Source organism: Magallana gigas, chromosome 5 (genome assembly GCF_963853765.1).
Source record: "Magallana gigas chromosome 5, xbMagGiga1.1, whole genome shotgun sequence".
NCBI classification, from domain to species: domain Eukaryota; kingdom Metazoa; phylum Mollusca; class Bivalvia; order Ostreida; family Ostreidae; genus Magallana; species Magallana gigas.
Genome location: NC_088857.1, coordinates 55,746,248 through 55,763,213, shown reverse-complemented (window position 1 = coordinate 55,763,213; position 16,966 = coordinate 55,746,248). Strand labels below are relative to the sequence as shown.

Genomic DNA, 16,966 nt, shown 5'->3' with positions numbered 1-16,966 from the left:
TAACTTGATTCGAAATATATTTCACAATTTGTTATTCTTCCAGGAAGAATATTATAACGAGAGAGAGAGAGAGAGAGAGAGAGAGAGAGAGAGAGAGAGAGAGAGAGAGAGAGAGAGAGAGAGTCAGTCCTCGGGAACATTTTTTGGTCTCACAATCCTAAGAATGGATATTTCTAAAGATGCCTTGCTAATATACCCTAAGCTGGAAGGACATAATCAATGAAACTATATATAAAAAAAATTAAAGAGACCGTTAAGAGGGCAGTTATAGTTTGTACACACACACACTTACAGTAATGAGACAAACGCGAGATTCACGATGTACGAGTACGGTCATTAAGTCCCAATTTTTTCTACGGAACAATCATTTTTTCCTTGAATATCAACCTATTGAATATATGTAGGAAAAAGGGCATATGGTCATCTAAGGACATCAAAGATCGTCAACGAATTCACTGAGAGAAAAAATGGGTTCCATAACGACAATTTGGAGATGCATATTTTAGCGATTTAACTATCTTTTTCCTTGTGTGTCAATGTACATAAGATGTTTATAGTTACAATGTTATTTCGTCCTTTATAATCTTACATGATTTAAAAATAAACTTTACACAAAACAATGCATTTCTAAGTATTATGACTCGGCGACAGTTATAAATCAACTTTGTGTCAATATAATAAAACGAGTGTAATAAACTTAAGTGGCTTCAAAAGAGAGTTGATATTTTTTTCTCTCTTTCACAGGATGTTAAATATGAGATCTTCTTTAGATAGGTTTTCGTTATGTTAAATATGTAAAATAATGTAACCACAGAGACAGAGTCATAGAAACATGGAGAGAGAGAGAGAGAGAGAGAGAGAGAGAGAGAGAGAGAGAGAGAAAGAAAGAAAGAGAGAGAGAGGGAGAGGGAAGGGGGTTAACATTATGAGAAAAGCTTTGTTTTTATATTAATGTTTGAATGAGATTAAGTTAGAACTATTTTAACAAGAGCTTGGGCTTTGGGTAGTTGTGTCAAACAGCAATGTGACGTAGGCCTGTCTATTTCATTGCTGGCAACTCAGGCATTGCTCTTTGAAATCAACAAGATTTGTCTGGCTTTTGAGCTAAGACTACGCAATCGGTGCATATTTCGCTTGAAACCGCGTAATTTTAACTTGTTTTGACGAATGAAATAGATACTAGTAGCTACGTCCAAACGAAAGTCCAAGGTCTTCTTAAAATGGTTCCATATGATGTTTAATCAATAAGACGTTTAGTTGATGTAGTTTTATAACCCTACTCAAATATTTTCTGGAACACATTTTATCAAATCATAGGAAAGCTAACTCTGCAACTTTCATTTGTAAGACTATACATGCGGAAATTCATTGAACAATAACAATAATTCAGTTACACTCAGCTTAGAGGCCTTTTCATGCATATTGATTAGCAAGGCAAAACCCACCTTTACGATTTTAAAATGATTTTAATTCATAACCTTTGGTATTGTCATTTACCATATTAACCACCGAGTATGTATGTGTGCTGGTGGACAGTCTGTCCCCGAGGATACCCGAGGATACTTGTCGTTCGGTACTCCCTCTTTCATGAGCAGTATGGACAGTTTGTGTACCCCCCCCCCCCCACCACCCCCTTCCGTCCGAGTTGGGCAAAAGGAGACGACATCATGACATGGTTTGAGTCGTAGGAAGAGGCTATGTTTTTCCAGGTGTTATAACTCCTAATGCTAGCGACAGCTATTGGTCTACTAGAACAGTTTTATCCCCTATGTACAGACCCTACAAGATTTGGTCGCTATACGTTCCTCTTTTATATAATAATGGGCGTCCTTAAAAAAGAAAGACAAGGTAAGAGAATTAAGTTGACATCATGAGGGGGAACTGAGGAGAGGGGTAACACTGTCCCCTAAAAGGCAAAGTAAAAACAAGTCCCACGCCTGTACTGTACCGCGGTACCACAGCGACATGTTATTTACAACTGTACCACGGTACCACTGCAACATGGTGTTTACCACTGTACCGCGGTACCACTGCAACATGTTATTCACAACTGTACCGAGGTACCACTGCGACATGTTTAACCACTGTACCGAGGTACCACTGCGACAAGTTATATTCCACTGTGTTGCTTTCCATCAATTTAAGTATCGGCTATGCAGTCTTCTGTGGTACATTTCTTGATTTTTAATTATTGAATTTAATAAAGTCTAGCTCACATCTCAACAGATCATGAAATATTCCATCGTCGCTAGCCAAGGGTTTCTGATCCGCACCGCTTCTCACGAACCAGAAACCCTTGGCTAGCGAAGATGGAAATATTCTGTATTTATGTCTAGTGTTATAAAAAGAGGGGTTGTCATGGACGCCCTAATAAAGCATTTGACGTCGGTTTTCCACTTGTAGGAAAGGCCCGAGAAGTTGCGATTGTTTCTCTTTTAAATCCATTTATTAGTTTTGTCAGTCTTTAAAATTACACCCTGTATTCAGTTTTTGAGGCTTGGAACAGTAGCAGACGGCGACCGACAGCTCGTATTTACCGCATCCATTCTGTCAGGTTTTTTACAGTCGTCAGTAGGATTCGAACCCGTGGTACACTTCAACAGATCAATAGCACAACAAAGATTATATCTCCCCATGGATAAAAAATCTTATATTAGTTTATATTGAGTCATTACTTTAAATCAAGGAGGACGGGTCCCTGTTAATATTACTTTGATTCGTCCCTCTATACCACCACAGAATCGATCTGTGTTTAGCCATTGTTCGGCGAGTGAGCTTTATATTAAGGGAACACATCTGATTGACTGGGGAACAAAAGAGCGTCAGACACCGTACAGAGGGAGCCTGACTCCCTTACACGATAGGAACTGAATGTTGTGCTTCTTGTGAAAGGATCGAATGTTTGACTTCCGACAGCAAGGTTTTCAAAACTCATGTTCTCATGCAAGAAAATCAGAACCATTCTACAGGAAATACAATTGTGTTAAAGAAATTTCAAGTTGAAGTTGGTGTGTATGCTAATTAAATTCTCGAAGTAGCATAATCATTTGAAGACGTTTAGCTAGTATAGCCGTGAGTTGGGCTTTATCTGAAGAGTGATAACTTTTCTATCAAAAGACAGTCGAGAGCAAAAGCTGTCTCTCCCAGATCAATACGGCCCTCTTTTTGTGGTGAAACATCGTTAGGATCTGTCAGATCACAGATTATCTACGAAAGAGTGTTCAAAAACATTTCAAGTGCATTTCTCCGCCTTCTGTAACGGATACCTTTACTACAGCGCAAGGTGCCCGCACGTGAGCTACCACTGCCCCTCTCTACACACCGTGTGGATATTATTTTCCAGGAATCAATTTAAGGCTTTGGCTGAATAAGATGGAAATCATTTTCCGTCTCACTGACTATTAGAACTCGAGCGAAACCACATGCACTATAGGCAGAAAAAAAGGTTGGAATTCATCGTGTGATTGTCCGTAACCCAGCCACAGTTACCGAGGCTAACGGACGAGTGTTAAATCTCTTCTAGTCGAAATTGTGTATTTTTCATGTTTTAAATCATTGTTCTTTGAAATATTCACTATTTACTGGATTTTATCCGATTACGAGGAGTTCTTTGATAACACGGGAGCTATAAGGTATCTATATCTTATGAAAAATCACGCTTGTTTTAAATCTGCTGTTTTTACTTTCCGAGATATAATTGCAATATAATGATCCCTAAACGACATGCGAATTTTTCTTTAGCAAACTGTGCCTCATTGTGTTCAATATATTTATTTATGATATGTATTCCGAAAAAAGGTCAAGATGCCTGTGTAGATGGTGTATGTGATGTCTTATTCATATTAATTGTTTATTCATCTCACGTATTAAATCATAAGCTACCAAAACTAAAATCGGGTTTTTATAGATCCATTGGACTGAATCTATTGTTGATGGTTATTTTATCCCTCTTTTATATAATGGCAATGGTCTAAAAGAAATTGATCTTTTCGAGTCTGTGTGTATGAAGTGAATAAGGGTCGCCATTCTCTTTAACGATGGATGATTCACAACAGAGCAGAGAACATTTGGCACCGAAGGGTTCCTTCAGATCCAATAGAAATCAACAATAGACAGGCAATAGCAAAACTTAATCCCATTACCTACAGGCATAACCACCCATTGTTATCAGACCTGCTTCCTCTACATCAATCAAAGAGAACTCTATTGCATGTTACATGTAGCATATATTATAGCAACGAGTGGTATGGTGACTTTTCATTTTATTTCAGGCAAAATGGTTCACATGACCGTCCGAGGAGATAGCCTATTCTACATCACGGCGTTCTTCATAGGAGGTAAGGAAACTTGTATTTTCTATATTTAAGTATTGAATCCTTATTTTTTGAAAGATATAGTCTCATAACTGCAACGGTGTGTGCATACAAATTGAATAACGCGCGTTAGCGCGTTATAAAAATTTGTTTGCACACACCGTTGCAGTTATGAGACTATATCTTTCAAAAAATAAGGATTTAATGCTTATATTTACATTTTTTTACATTCTTGCCTTGTACGCAAATGCGAACTATACCTCAAAATTACTGTACTATCCTATGGGTAAGTCTAAATTAATGGAAGAGCCACTGTAACAGCCACAAGCGTGATCTTTGATTTTCGCTTGTGACGTTGTATTTATCAGCGTTCAACGTTTGTGACGTCACAATTAAAACTCGTCAATTAACCTTTTATTACCCTTTCTGTGTTATGGTGCTTTATCTCATACGTGTGGTGTATATTACCCGTGTGATAAACCTTTGCTATATCACACGGGTGATGCTATATCAAATACTTCCGGTCGGAACTACTTTTGACACAGCCCCTCGCTTCAACGCTTCAGTGACCTATTTTCGAAGATTTGCTAGTACTTTCAATATAACTATATCTACTACAAAAATTAATATAAAATTGATTTTGTCAAAGATTTAAATTACAAATATGAAGGAAAACACATAACTGCGTAGCACAGGCGTCGGAACCGGGGGGCTATTGTGAGGTGGGGGGGGGGGGGGGGATAGTTAGCTCCCCCCCCCCCCCCCCCCCCCACCTTTTTTGTTATTCATAACCGTAACCACAAGACCCTTTTTTCTTGTTTGTCAAGATTTTTGATAAATTTAGCCCACTTCCAACTTTCAATTTGCTTTGTGAAGTTTATAAAACTACAAATTACATTAACGTTAACTATCAAGAGTTCATCCTGACGACGCGATGAAAACGGAGCGCTCTGGTTGTGTTTATATACAAGAACTTACCGAAATAATGTTTCATGAGACTTTTATTCCACAACCAGTAAGCATCCTTTTTCACTATTTTCAATTTTGAATCATAAGGCTAGTGTTTGTTTTATTAAACATCATGCATCAACAACTGTTCCTCGTTCGAGTCAATTCAAACTAACGAGCATTCGCAACTTTGTGTATCACTGTATGTCAACAAAACTGATTATTCAAGTCTTCTAATCGGAATTTCCATTTAATCAAGTGAATAAGCTCTAAGAAAAATTATCTAGAGCTAAAAAATTATTTTAAGGTTTATTTCAGTGAAACTTTACATTAAAACAGTAAGATTTATCTCAGGAATGACGTACTAAATTGTATTGCGCAAGGTCACAATAGCCGCATAACACAACGTTGCATCATCGTTTTTAATCTTTGAAAAAAAAACAATTGGGGTCACACAAGGGACTGTCTCAAAAGCTTCATAATATAAATCAAATTGTATGAGATAAATAGAACATCTATAATTGTGTGATTTTATATTTGCTTTATCCAACTCGTTGAAATGGTTATATTCGCTCGGCAAGCCCCGCGAATATATACACCATTTCAACTCGTTGGATAAAGCAAATATAAAATCACACAATATAGATATCCTCTATATATCTGCAGTAACTTTACATGCAAAATATACGTGGAATGTAAATATAAGATTATGGACACAATTGTTCCCGAGGGAGAGGAAAGGGGTCACGTTTAAAGTTTAGGTTGTAAGATCAACTCCTTGTAAAGACCTGACAGGGGGCCATTATGCTGTTTAGATTTTTTGCCTGTTTATAGGTTCTCTGTAAGGGCGTGTGATCTCACCAGCTTCCTACGTTAGGAGTGAGGGAATACTTCTGCTAATCCAAGTGATAACAGGAGGATAACCCGGTTTCCCCCCGAGTTTACTCCTCAACAGATGTTTTTCTGCTCAATATTTTGTGTTTGTTCTGTATTAAACCACAGGGACCTAGAGATGAATTCAGTAGTGTTATACTGTTACTAAGTGATCAAGTTTTCTGTCCGCATGCATTTACTAGTACACAGGGGTTTCTTGATAAACATTAAGGTTTGAATGAAATAATGTGTGAATACGTGCAGTAAATAAACGTTGTGATTTATACTTCAATATGTCGGCCAGTTTGACAGCTTATGATACCATGGCAGTTTAAACTAATGACTTTTTACATTCGTTTAATAAATCATTTTGTTATAAGTCTAAAATCTAAAAAATGATGGAAAAATGATGGAAAGACGTCCGCCTAAGGCGAAAACAACATCGAGTAAGTATAGTTGGTGGGGATGTTTCTCTTCTTAAATCCAACAACTCCATTACATATTTATTTATTCCTTATTAACAAACAACAACTTTCTTTATTGATTTGTTTTCCCCCTCAATTTAATTAATACACTTTCTAACCCAATATTTGACTTACTACCATCATTTATCTCCCTTTCTTTCTAACACCAGTGGCGTCCCCTGTGAGTGTCCCGGATGAGCAGCGTCTGTTTGAGGACCTGATGATGGGCTACGAGAAGAGCGTGCGTCCAGTGATTAACGCCAATACCATTCTGAAGGTCACCTTCAGCCTCAAACTCAACCAAATCATTGACTTGGTCAGTTGTATTTCACAAACTTCTTTAGTAAAAGAAATTTCAAATCTGAATATTTGCATTAGACAGTATGAAATATGGTATGATCGAATGGATGACAATGTTTTATAATATTTACACATGATGTGTTGAAAGAGTCTGAGTGTGCAACCACCGTGTCTCTTTCTTGTCCGGTGACCATCAAAGCCGAAAATCTGAAGCCGCAACTTTTAAAGACACCAGTGTTGTGACATAAAAATTGTCCTGATTTTGGCAATCCTTTTGTGCGTTTTGCTAATTTTGCCGTGCAGTGTTTCAATAACTTATTAGTTTTTAATGTCTAAAGACGGCGAAACGAAGCCGAGCATTCTAAAGTTGGGAGCCCGACACATTTTCGTAGACAATCATTAACATTCCTAATAAGTGTTTTATTCCGTTCGCCATGTTGCTGTATAAATTTTGCAACCTGCTGTCTACAGACATTTAGATGACAATCACATGACGCGTTTCGTCCAATGACAGAGCGTCATTTTAGTCCGAGGTAAAAAGAACACTCAAAAAATTACATGGATGCAATTTATTTGCTGTTATGCCAGGTGTGATAAAGAGGAACTTTTCGCAAATTTAATCCTTTCGCTGAATGGTACTGTATATAAGCTCATGTATATCCTAATTTATTAAATTATACATCATGAAATCGGCCTCACGACCCAGAATGACTTCCGCGAGAAATTTTCAATTTCCGCAATTATAATCATAATCACCACGTGTAATCAGATAAACACTGGAATCGATAAAAAAAAAGAAGAAGAAAATTTGTCATTTTTTAACAATTTTTTTTCTTGACAGGATGAGCGCCACCAGGTGTTGACAACTAACGTATTCATTGATCAGGTACGTAAAAACATTTTAACCCAAATTAAAAATATATCGATCGTGCTATTGAAAAACCTTTAACTTATATACTTTGCAATTTCACAAACAAATATATTTTATGATCACTTAAGGTATGTTAAAAATCTAATTCGTAGCGCAATTTCTTTGATCAGATACACGTGTAAACAATCTTACTTACATGTATTTAAGGGTGTTATTTACTCAGGGTTTGAGTTCTCAAATTTTGATTGTTAAAAAGTTCAATGCAATGAGTAAAATTTGTTCTAAACACAAAAAGTATTTATGAAATGAATTATTATTGACAAAACATTCAATAGTTTTACTTTATTATGGAATTACGCTCAAACAAAAATGGACTTTTAGCCAAACAGAGGAAATTCGGACTAAATTTTGCAGATTTTGTTTTCTGCTAAAAGATTTTTGGCAGTAATCTAATATTAAAAGTTAGGATTTTATATTTAAGTCTACGTAATTTTGCATATTTTCCGTTGGTTTTACCTCACTTATTCATTAAAATAATCTTATGGCACGAATAATAATAAAATTGAAAAATGCTTAAAAACGATAAAAGACATCATATCTCAAAATTTTGATCATTGACCTCATATAAATTTTATGCCAACAGAATAAGGTCAATATAAGTAGTTCAATATCATAAATGTTTTTGTATTATCATCATTCAATTTTTTGTAAAATTGAATCAAAAATGGGTAGGGATTTGAAAACTGATAGAGGAAATTCGGACTGGATTATTTTTTTTAATTGTTGCTGAAATATTAATGCTGTGTACTTATTTAGTGCCACTACCATTATTAAGCTGTATCTTACTTTTTAAAGTGTTTAATTATTTGTAATATTTTTATAATTAAGAAAATCTCAATCGTAGTGTAAAATTTTATGGGATTTTTCTTGAATTTTCAATAAATATTCAATGGCCATTAACTCAAAAAGTAGGTCATTGACCTACTTTTCTGAAAGTGAAAAATAACAATACAAGCAGAGGTCTATAACACACAATGGATGGTTTTTCATTATCATCAGTGGATTTTTTTTTTCATTCTGAGTAAACGTCATCCTTAACAAGCAATTTCGTCAACAAACTTGAGCTCGTTTCTAAATGGCCTTGACGAAGAGACGTTTCAAGGCCTATCATTATCCTAACTACAAAGGAGAATATTACAGCCGTCAGTTTACGATAATCGTGGCACGGTCGTTAATCTTAAGAAGCAGCTGCAATCGGATTAATAAACAACTAATGAACAACCAATAAACTCTAATTTTCACACTTGTGAACCCAAGTCTTCTGGAATGTTTTAGCTGCAATATGACCTCTTTCTCGAACGTTTTATCAAACGTTTACTACTTAACACAACTTTAGTGATAAGAGATAAGGCTTTTTTTGATTTGAAATTCTTTGCCAATTCCAGGAAATAGAGAAAATTCAGACTAAGTGTGTTGTTTCATAGATCTGATATTCAAACTCCGGTATCGCGTGTGTTATCTTTTACAGATGTAGTGAGGGAATGCTATACATCTAATTTGGCTCTTTATTTGCAAGATTTTAATCACCATCTACATACGCGTACATGTATGTCCGAACATAATTATCTAATTTTTTAATAATTTTCGATTTTTAAAAATCATTGAAGGTGTACAATTTAAGCCCTATATATACTGCCTCTCTTGTCGTTGTAAGAGGGAATCACACCGATTACTTGTATTAATACAGAGAGTTTTAGAACGACATTTCGCCCTATGATTATTTTTTGAATCATTAAACATTACGTTAATTTTGATATGCATGATATTTTATACGGAAAACCACACATTATCCGTCTATTCATAATGAAGTCTAAGAAAGTACTTGTCAAACAACTACATGTGGAAATAGCAGAATAGGACATATAAATAACTGTTCTTTTATTTAATTGTCTTTTTACCCTTCCCATTGCACCGTTTGATCTGCTCTTAAAAGTTAATAACAGGTTGTTTTACATACTGTGTACCTAGGAATCAGGCTTATTCTTCATTGAGTGTTTTGTACTGTTGTCAATATAACTGCTATCTAGGAGGCGAGGTTTCGCACCCTTTGTACTCAAAACGTTTTGCTGATTATTAATTCTTGAATTGAAATTTCGTTAAAGAATGAATTCCATCATTCGTCCCTTTTGTTTTCGTTTCCAATTTGATTTTCCGTGTTAGATGTTAAGCAATCTGATCACTGAGACGTTTTATATTCATCAAGGTAGTACACATGTACAGATGTACACATATTCCGTAAGGATTTGATGCACGAAATCAAATACATGTATCATAAGTACGATTTCTAAATTTTCGTCTAGCTGGTAATTTTAAAAAGTTTTGAAATACAATTTTAAGAGGTATAACGCACTTAGTATACGATTTCGCCCACAATATTGCGAAACAGCAGACATTTTCGATACTTTTCGCTCAAACACCAGTGTAGGCGATATGATGGGAAGGCGCTATACCACCTTGTAATTTTTTATCTATACTTTAACTATGTATCAATGAACAAATTGATTCATTAAGGCCGTATAGAGTAAAACCTTATTAATATTAATTGAAAACTACGGTTGTTATAAATAAAATCATTGTAATATAATGTAATCACATGCAACTAAAAACCCCCACCTATTCATCGAACCTGTGTTTTTGGTGAGAGGTTTGTTTCATTCCTCTATTAGAAACTAGAAAGCTAACGTTAAATTGTATATCTGTGCACAGATTGCACGATGCAGTGAGAAATAATTAGAATCAGCGTATCAAGTGTCGACACTAGGAAACTGCAGTAATAAGATATACTGTTATATGGTGTTATAATTAGGAAATGATGGAAACATGTAGTCTTATCTTATCAGTATATTGGTGCTTCATCCAGTTTTCGATTTTTGAACCAATGCTTATACTGATAACCAGTGCAGGATTTTGATTTTGCACGCGAGTTTGATAAAGATAAGAACATTATAAATGGAATGTTATGTTCATTTTTTAAATAAAAAAAAATGCAATCAAGCAATGCTCTAAAGTACTTCGTATACAAATCTTGAATTCATTTGCATTCCTACAAGGAACAAAATCCGGCATATAATGAAATTCAATCAATTTCAAGGCTTTTTCGTATTGGTATTAATTAATTCTCACCTGTATTATATTACTTCATTTACTAATCATGCAACAAAGAGATAAAAGGAAGAAAACTGATATAATAAAACCCGAAACTCTCTCTCTCTCTCTCTCTCTCTCTCTCTCTCTCTCTCTCTCTCTCTCCCTCTCTCTCTCTCTCTCTCTCTCTCTCTCTCTCTCTCTCTCTCTCTCTCTCTCTCTCTCTCTCTCTTAAAACACCAACTTCATTGAGCTGTATTGTGTCTATAAATGAATGTCTAATTCCAGACAGAGACAGGTTCTGTGTATTATTGGTGAATTCCTCGCCGTTCGCCAATCACAATCACTGCTTGGATTATGGCGGCCTTGCTTGTTCCGATTGTTTGTTTCCCTACACGACTCTTGGCATTATTCTGTCTCCTCTCCAATCAGGCTTTGGAATTATCATCCTTCAGCTTCCCTTGGCATCACGGAAATACTTCTGGTTAACAATGACGTGAAACAATGAGGAAGTCTTCCGTCTGTGAAAGGATCACTTACCGTGAGATCTGGGATGTACAAGACACCAGGATGAATGACTATAATCCTTGTTTAGACTCATCTGACGTATTAGGAATTGACAGATTTCTCTTTTTTGTGTAAAGAGCCAAAAGAAAAAGGAATACTTACTGGGCAAAAAACAACCCTGTCTAAACAATCTGTCAATTATACATCTGTTAGTCATTACTTCCATTTACCTCCCTTATTCAAGTTTTATCAAGCAATTCTGAAATAGATAAAAACAACATCTTCATGAAAATGATTGAAAGAACTCAGTTTGCATGAACCTCAACTTTGGTGAAGTTTTGTCAATCAACTAACCTCAATCAAAGAATTTACAAAACTTTGAACAATTAACGAATTATTGTATACCGACTGGAGACTCAATTCCACAATAATTACTTACAGCGAAATAGGTATAAAACGAACACGCCTTTCGATTGGTAAAAAAACGGGGATTAAAGGAGTTATAGAAAGATGGTCAGACCAATATATATAAGCAGCAGTGGCATGATGTATAATCAATATTAAAAGTTAAATACAAGTCGGAATTGATTTTGAAGCAGAGTAAGCAGTATCAAGTGGGTTTCTATATATGTTCATTGGTTCACTACATAAGTACATGTGTATCTTATCATAAGACCCATTCCAAGGGAAGTCACCGTGTCAGCCGCAGCGTTAAACCATGAATAAAACAACACAAATTATCCCCACATCTATCGCCAACCAATCATCTATTAGATCTGCCCGAGTTAAGGACCCCATCATTGACACTTTTAAACTTTGACTACAAGTGTTGCATGTAAAGTATATGGCTATTTGAATGCGTTTTCTCAGTATACTTGTATTTGGCTCAAATAAAAACCGTGAAGTGACCCGTATTTTTATTTTTGTCTCTTTTGATCATGATAAACGCACGTGCTTCCTGTTTCTTGAGAATCCATTGATTGCCCATTGGAGAAATGTTCCTGTAGAAAACAAAGAGCGAGTGAAAGTATAAGGGTTATTGGTACATATCGTTTATCAAGACTGAACAACGGAGCGCTGTTTCTTGAGAGCTATGGGGAAAGTTTAGTGTAGATAAAGATAGTTCAACTTCGGTTTTTGCTGCACGCCTCTCGGAACTCAAAAGTTAACAAAGTTAATTTTAGTACAATGGGTGCATTCACAGAAACGTGACTCTTATTGTTCTTTAGATCTTTAAATATTATCGTAAAAAATTGCTTGACTTAAAAACCCACTCAGAAGATTCCAAGCAGCATCCTGGTGTAATAATTCGTAATTGGGAATTATCAAACTCGAAATCGTTGGCACCTGTTTCTCAAACTCTCTGTATGCCGTCGCTTTATAAATAAACAATTACAGCAGATATAATATTTTCAAAGTTCATTTTGCAGGCCTGGAGGGACGAGAACTTGCGCTGGGAACCAGCCAACTACAGTCGAATCCGGTCCATCCGGGTTCCTTCCAAGAGAGTATGGCTACCTGATACCTTTATATACAACAAGTAAATATATTAAGATTAATTCTTCCGTGTTGTAGAAATGAATGTGTAAGACGAGTACATGTAAGTGTAAAGTAAGTAGTTGAATCATTCAGAAAGAAGTTGTCCACTTATAAATATATTGGCCACCAAAGACTAACTCACTTGAGTGCTTGTACTTAGCTTGTACATATAATTCAGTGTTTCTATATTTGCTCGCATTATGCACTTCGATAATGCAGTTAACAGGTAAGCATTGATGCTTCGCGGTTATAGTAAATAATTTCTCGAATTAAAACAAAAGTACAATATATACACAGGTAGGCGGCACCAGCAGTTACAGCGCACGTGCTGTTACTTCCACTAACGATCAATTAATTGTAATAGTGATTACATTGCAATAAATGATAATAACTATAAAAACACCGAAATAAGAAAAAAATAAAAATGTTTAATACATCTAAATTAATTTTGACTTTAACTATATCTTAATCATTAAACTGTATATACATAGGCCTACTAATATCTCATTTTAAATACCCTAAACACACTTTAATATAATCTATATTTTCATAAGGGCTAAATATTAAGTAAGATAAATGAATTCTAAAAACGCACTATTAAAACACGTTACAGCGAACACCATTATTACAAATTCACGCTTACAGCGTAAGTTTACAAGTTTACAGTAAACATATTCTTAGAATTGAGCTCAGTATATCTAATTTTGGGACAACCCTTATTAAAATATGAACTCATCGGATATAATGAATTCCGTTTAATATAATCATTCAAAATTGTTAGACCTTGGGGCTTCGCTGTACCTGTGTTCAACTGTGGTCTATTTGACTCGTTCATTTAACTTTGGGCTATTTTACAGCGCGGACGATGGTTCTACTGGATTTATGCAGGGGACCTATGTCCTCCTGAACCACGACGGGATCGTAGTGTGGCCAGTTCCGGTCAAACTGAAGAGTTCCTGTAAAGTGGACATCACTTACTTCCCCTTTGATGATCAAGAATGTATCTTAAGGTAATTTACATAGGGAACTCAATTACACCTTTGCCTAAAATTTAGATCAAAGTCTGTTTTAATGTCGTTTATTAAGATTAAATAGCAACTGAGCCATTTCAGTCAGACAAAATACATAATGAATGACGCGTTCGTTTCTTTTATAACAATGAATTATCTTTTTGCTACATGAAAAAGGGAACGGAATGGAAAAAAAGCATGAAAGATTGATGGTAAAATATAATTAGGAATACAGCATATCAAGAAACAATTCAAATTATACTACATGTGCATATATTATTATCAGTTGTTACATTATTAAGTGTTAATTCAAAATAATGATAACATTATCAAGTTACATTACTAATAAAGTAAAACTCGTTTAGTGCGAACACGGATATAGCGAATTCTCGGTTATAGCAAAGGTGTTTTTTTTGTTGAGTAAAATTCTTAACAAATCTATGCAAAATTTTACGGTTATAACGAATTCATGTAATTATAACTTATTTATTGATATAGCGAACTGATTTTGAGTCCAAGTATTGCTGTATTGCTACTGATATGTTTGCTGTGGCCAGGTTTGGTTCGTGGATCTACAGCGGGTCCTGGATCGACTACCGGTCCCTCCGTAACGACACTGAGTCCCCCGTGGACCTGACGACGTACGTCAACAACAGCGAGTGGGACCTCCTCTCCGTGACCCTCAAGAAAAACATCCGAACACACTCCTGCTGCGACGACCCCCACCCCGACATCACGTACGTCCTCCACATCCGGCGGAAGACCTTCTACTACATCTTCAACATCATCGTCCCCTGCGTCATGCTGTCGGCCTTGACCTTGCTGACGTTCTGGCTGCCGCCGACTTCCGGTGAGAAGATAACCCTGGGGTTGTCCGTATTCCTGGCTTTCTCTATGTTCATGTTGCTAATTGCCGAGGAAGTGCCGGCTACATCAGAGTCCGTCCCCTTAATCGGTAAGTTATGCAGTTTACTACTCTGATGAGTTGAATTAATGAGATTGTTTGAGTCTGTTCAGTCGATCAATATTACAACTGTTATGCTAACCAATTAGTTTAAATAACCGTTAAATATAACTTTGTCGGACTTTTATATTTTTGACGTTGTCTGTCGGTTTATTTTACGTATCTTCTTACCGCTTCTTTTGATTTTAAGGTATATACTTATGTGTGGTCATGACTATGACGTCATTATCGGTAATCATGGCTGTCATTGTGATAAACTTGTACAACAAAGGACACAAGACGAAGCGTGCGCCTGCGTGGCTCAGGATTCTTACCCTGAGCTGGCTTTCCAAGCTCTTGTTCCTCAAACACGACTTAATCAAATTCGCCAAAGACGTCATTCTAGTAAGCATAAAATCAAATATTGCTCACTACTAAAATAAATAACATTGATCACCATAATCCTTTTATTTCATAGCCTATGGCTTACTAGTTCAGTAACAATAATTTCTTTTTTTTAAAGGACGATGAAAGAAAAGGCGCGTATGCCTGCAGGAAACATTCATTTTCAACGAAGCAGAAGGACGACCTGCTATACCAAGAATTGGAAACCCTTTCTCTGGAAAATCAATTTATCAGGAACCGAAGAAAAGCAAGCAAGACAGAAGAAAGTTTGCCAGCGACCCCGGGTAATGAGAAAGGAGAGGAATACCAGTCGTTGAAGGAAGGAACCGGTGAGGGTAAGGAGTCCAAGCATGCAGACAGTGAGATGTCCGACTCGGAGGGGACCAGGGACAATAACAACACAACTAAAAACGGTAAACACAAGAAAGATATTCCAAGGTCAAAAATACCGGAAGTGTGTCGGACTCGTTCTGCGCTGTATCAGCGGAAGTTGATTGTGGCGGAGTGGCAGCAGATAGCGTCTGTGATAGACCGCGTTCTGTTCTGGTTTTATTTCGTCAGTACTGTGGCGTCATATATCTTGATTCTGGTGGTGGTTCCTAATTGTAATTACAAGAAATGGAACGAGGAAATATGGCGGAAGCAACAGAATTACCACTCATCAATGTGATGGCAAGGAGAAAGCAACAGAATTACCACTCAATATGATGGCAAAGGAGAAAGCAACAGATCTAGAACCATTTTAACAAGACCTTGGACTTTCGGATTTAAGTAGTCATCTATTTCTTGCGTCAAAACAAGTTAAAAATGACACGGTTTCAAGGGAAATATGCACCGATTGCGAAGTCTTGGCTCAAAAGCCAGACAAATCTTGTTGATTTCAAAGAGCAATGACTAAGTGGCCTACAATGAAAAAGACAGGCGAACGTCACATTGCTGTTTGACACAACTACCAGTCCAAGCTCTTGTTAATATGGTTCTAATACTCAATGTGATAGCAAAGGAGAAAGCAACTTACAGTATTATCACTCAATTTGATAGCTAAGGACTTCAAAGTATTTGTAAAACACTAGATTATTGTCTATTTGACAATGAACAAAGCGTGAATTAATATAAAGAAAACCCATTTAAAATTTCTTATATTCAGTTACATGTATTTCTCTATTCTGAGTGAAAACAATGACCAAAAGCAAAAAAATATATATTTACTTTATGTGTAAAGAAAATAATTCCTTCCTTAACAATAACCTTCAAATGCGGTCAAGTAATTCTTAATTTTTTTCATTTTGTACTCATCGGAAAATCAACATCTACATGACAAGAACCAAATGAATTATCAATTAGTCAGAAATACTTCCAACTGTTGTTGTTATTTTTTGAGGGAATAGGGGTTGGGGGTAATCATAACAATAGCATAATATTATGCTCCGTGTCACATTTCATACATGTACTTCATATTGTATAAAAACGATCAATAAAATTAATGTTACATTTTCAAAACACTGAACTTTATCAATCAACATAAATATCAAATTCATTTGTAAATAGAATTTAAAAAGCAACTAATTTATGTGATTTAATTACTGTACAGCTATTGTAGAACAAGGGGATTTTCAGTACAAACGCATGTTTGGCAGAGTGGGAAGAAA

General features: G+C 35.9%; 1 protein-coding gene across 1 annotated transcript; it reads left to right on the top strand.

The window, feature by feature from the left end:
• Positions 1–2,755: 2,755 nt before the first annotated feature.
• Positions 2,756–16,671, top strand: LOC105319675 (neuronal acetylcholine receptor subunit alpha-10). The gene is made up of 9 exons (XM_011417297.4): positions 2,756–3,632; positions 4,272–4,337; positions 6,769–6,914; positions 7,740–7,784; positions 12,851–12,960; positions 13,817–13,969; positions 14,527–14,924; positions 15,124–15,317; positions 15,436–16,671. Exons 2-9 carry the CDS (start codon positions 4,277–4,279, stop codon positions 15,985–15,987), a joined length of 1,659 nt encoding a protein of 552 aa, XP_011415599.3. The 5' UTR covers positions 2,756–3,632; positions 4,272–4,276; the 3' UTR covers positions 15,988–16,671.
• The last annotated feature ends 295 nt before the right edge of the window (positions 16,672–16,966 follow it).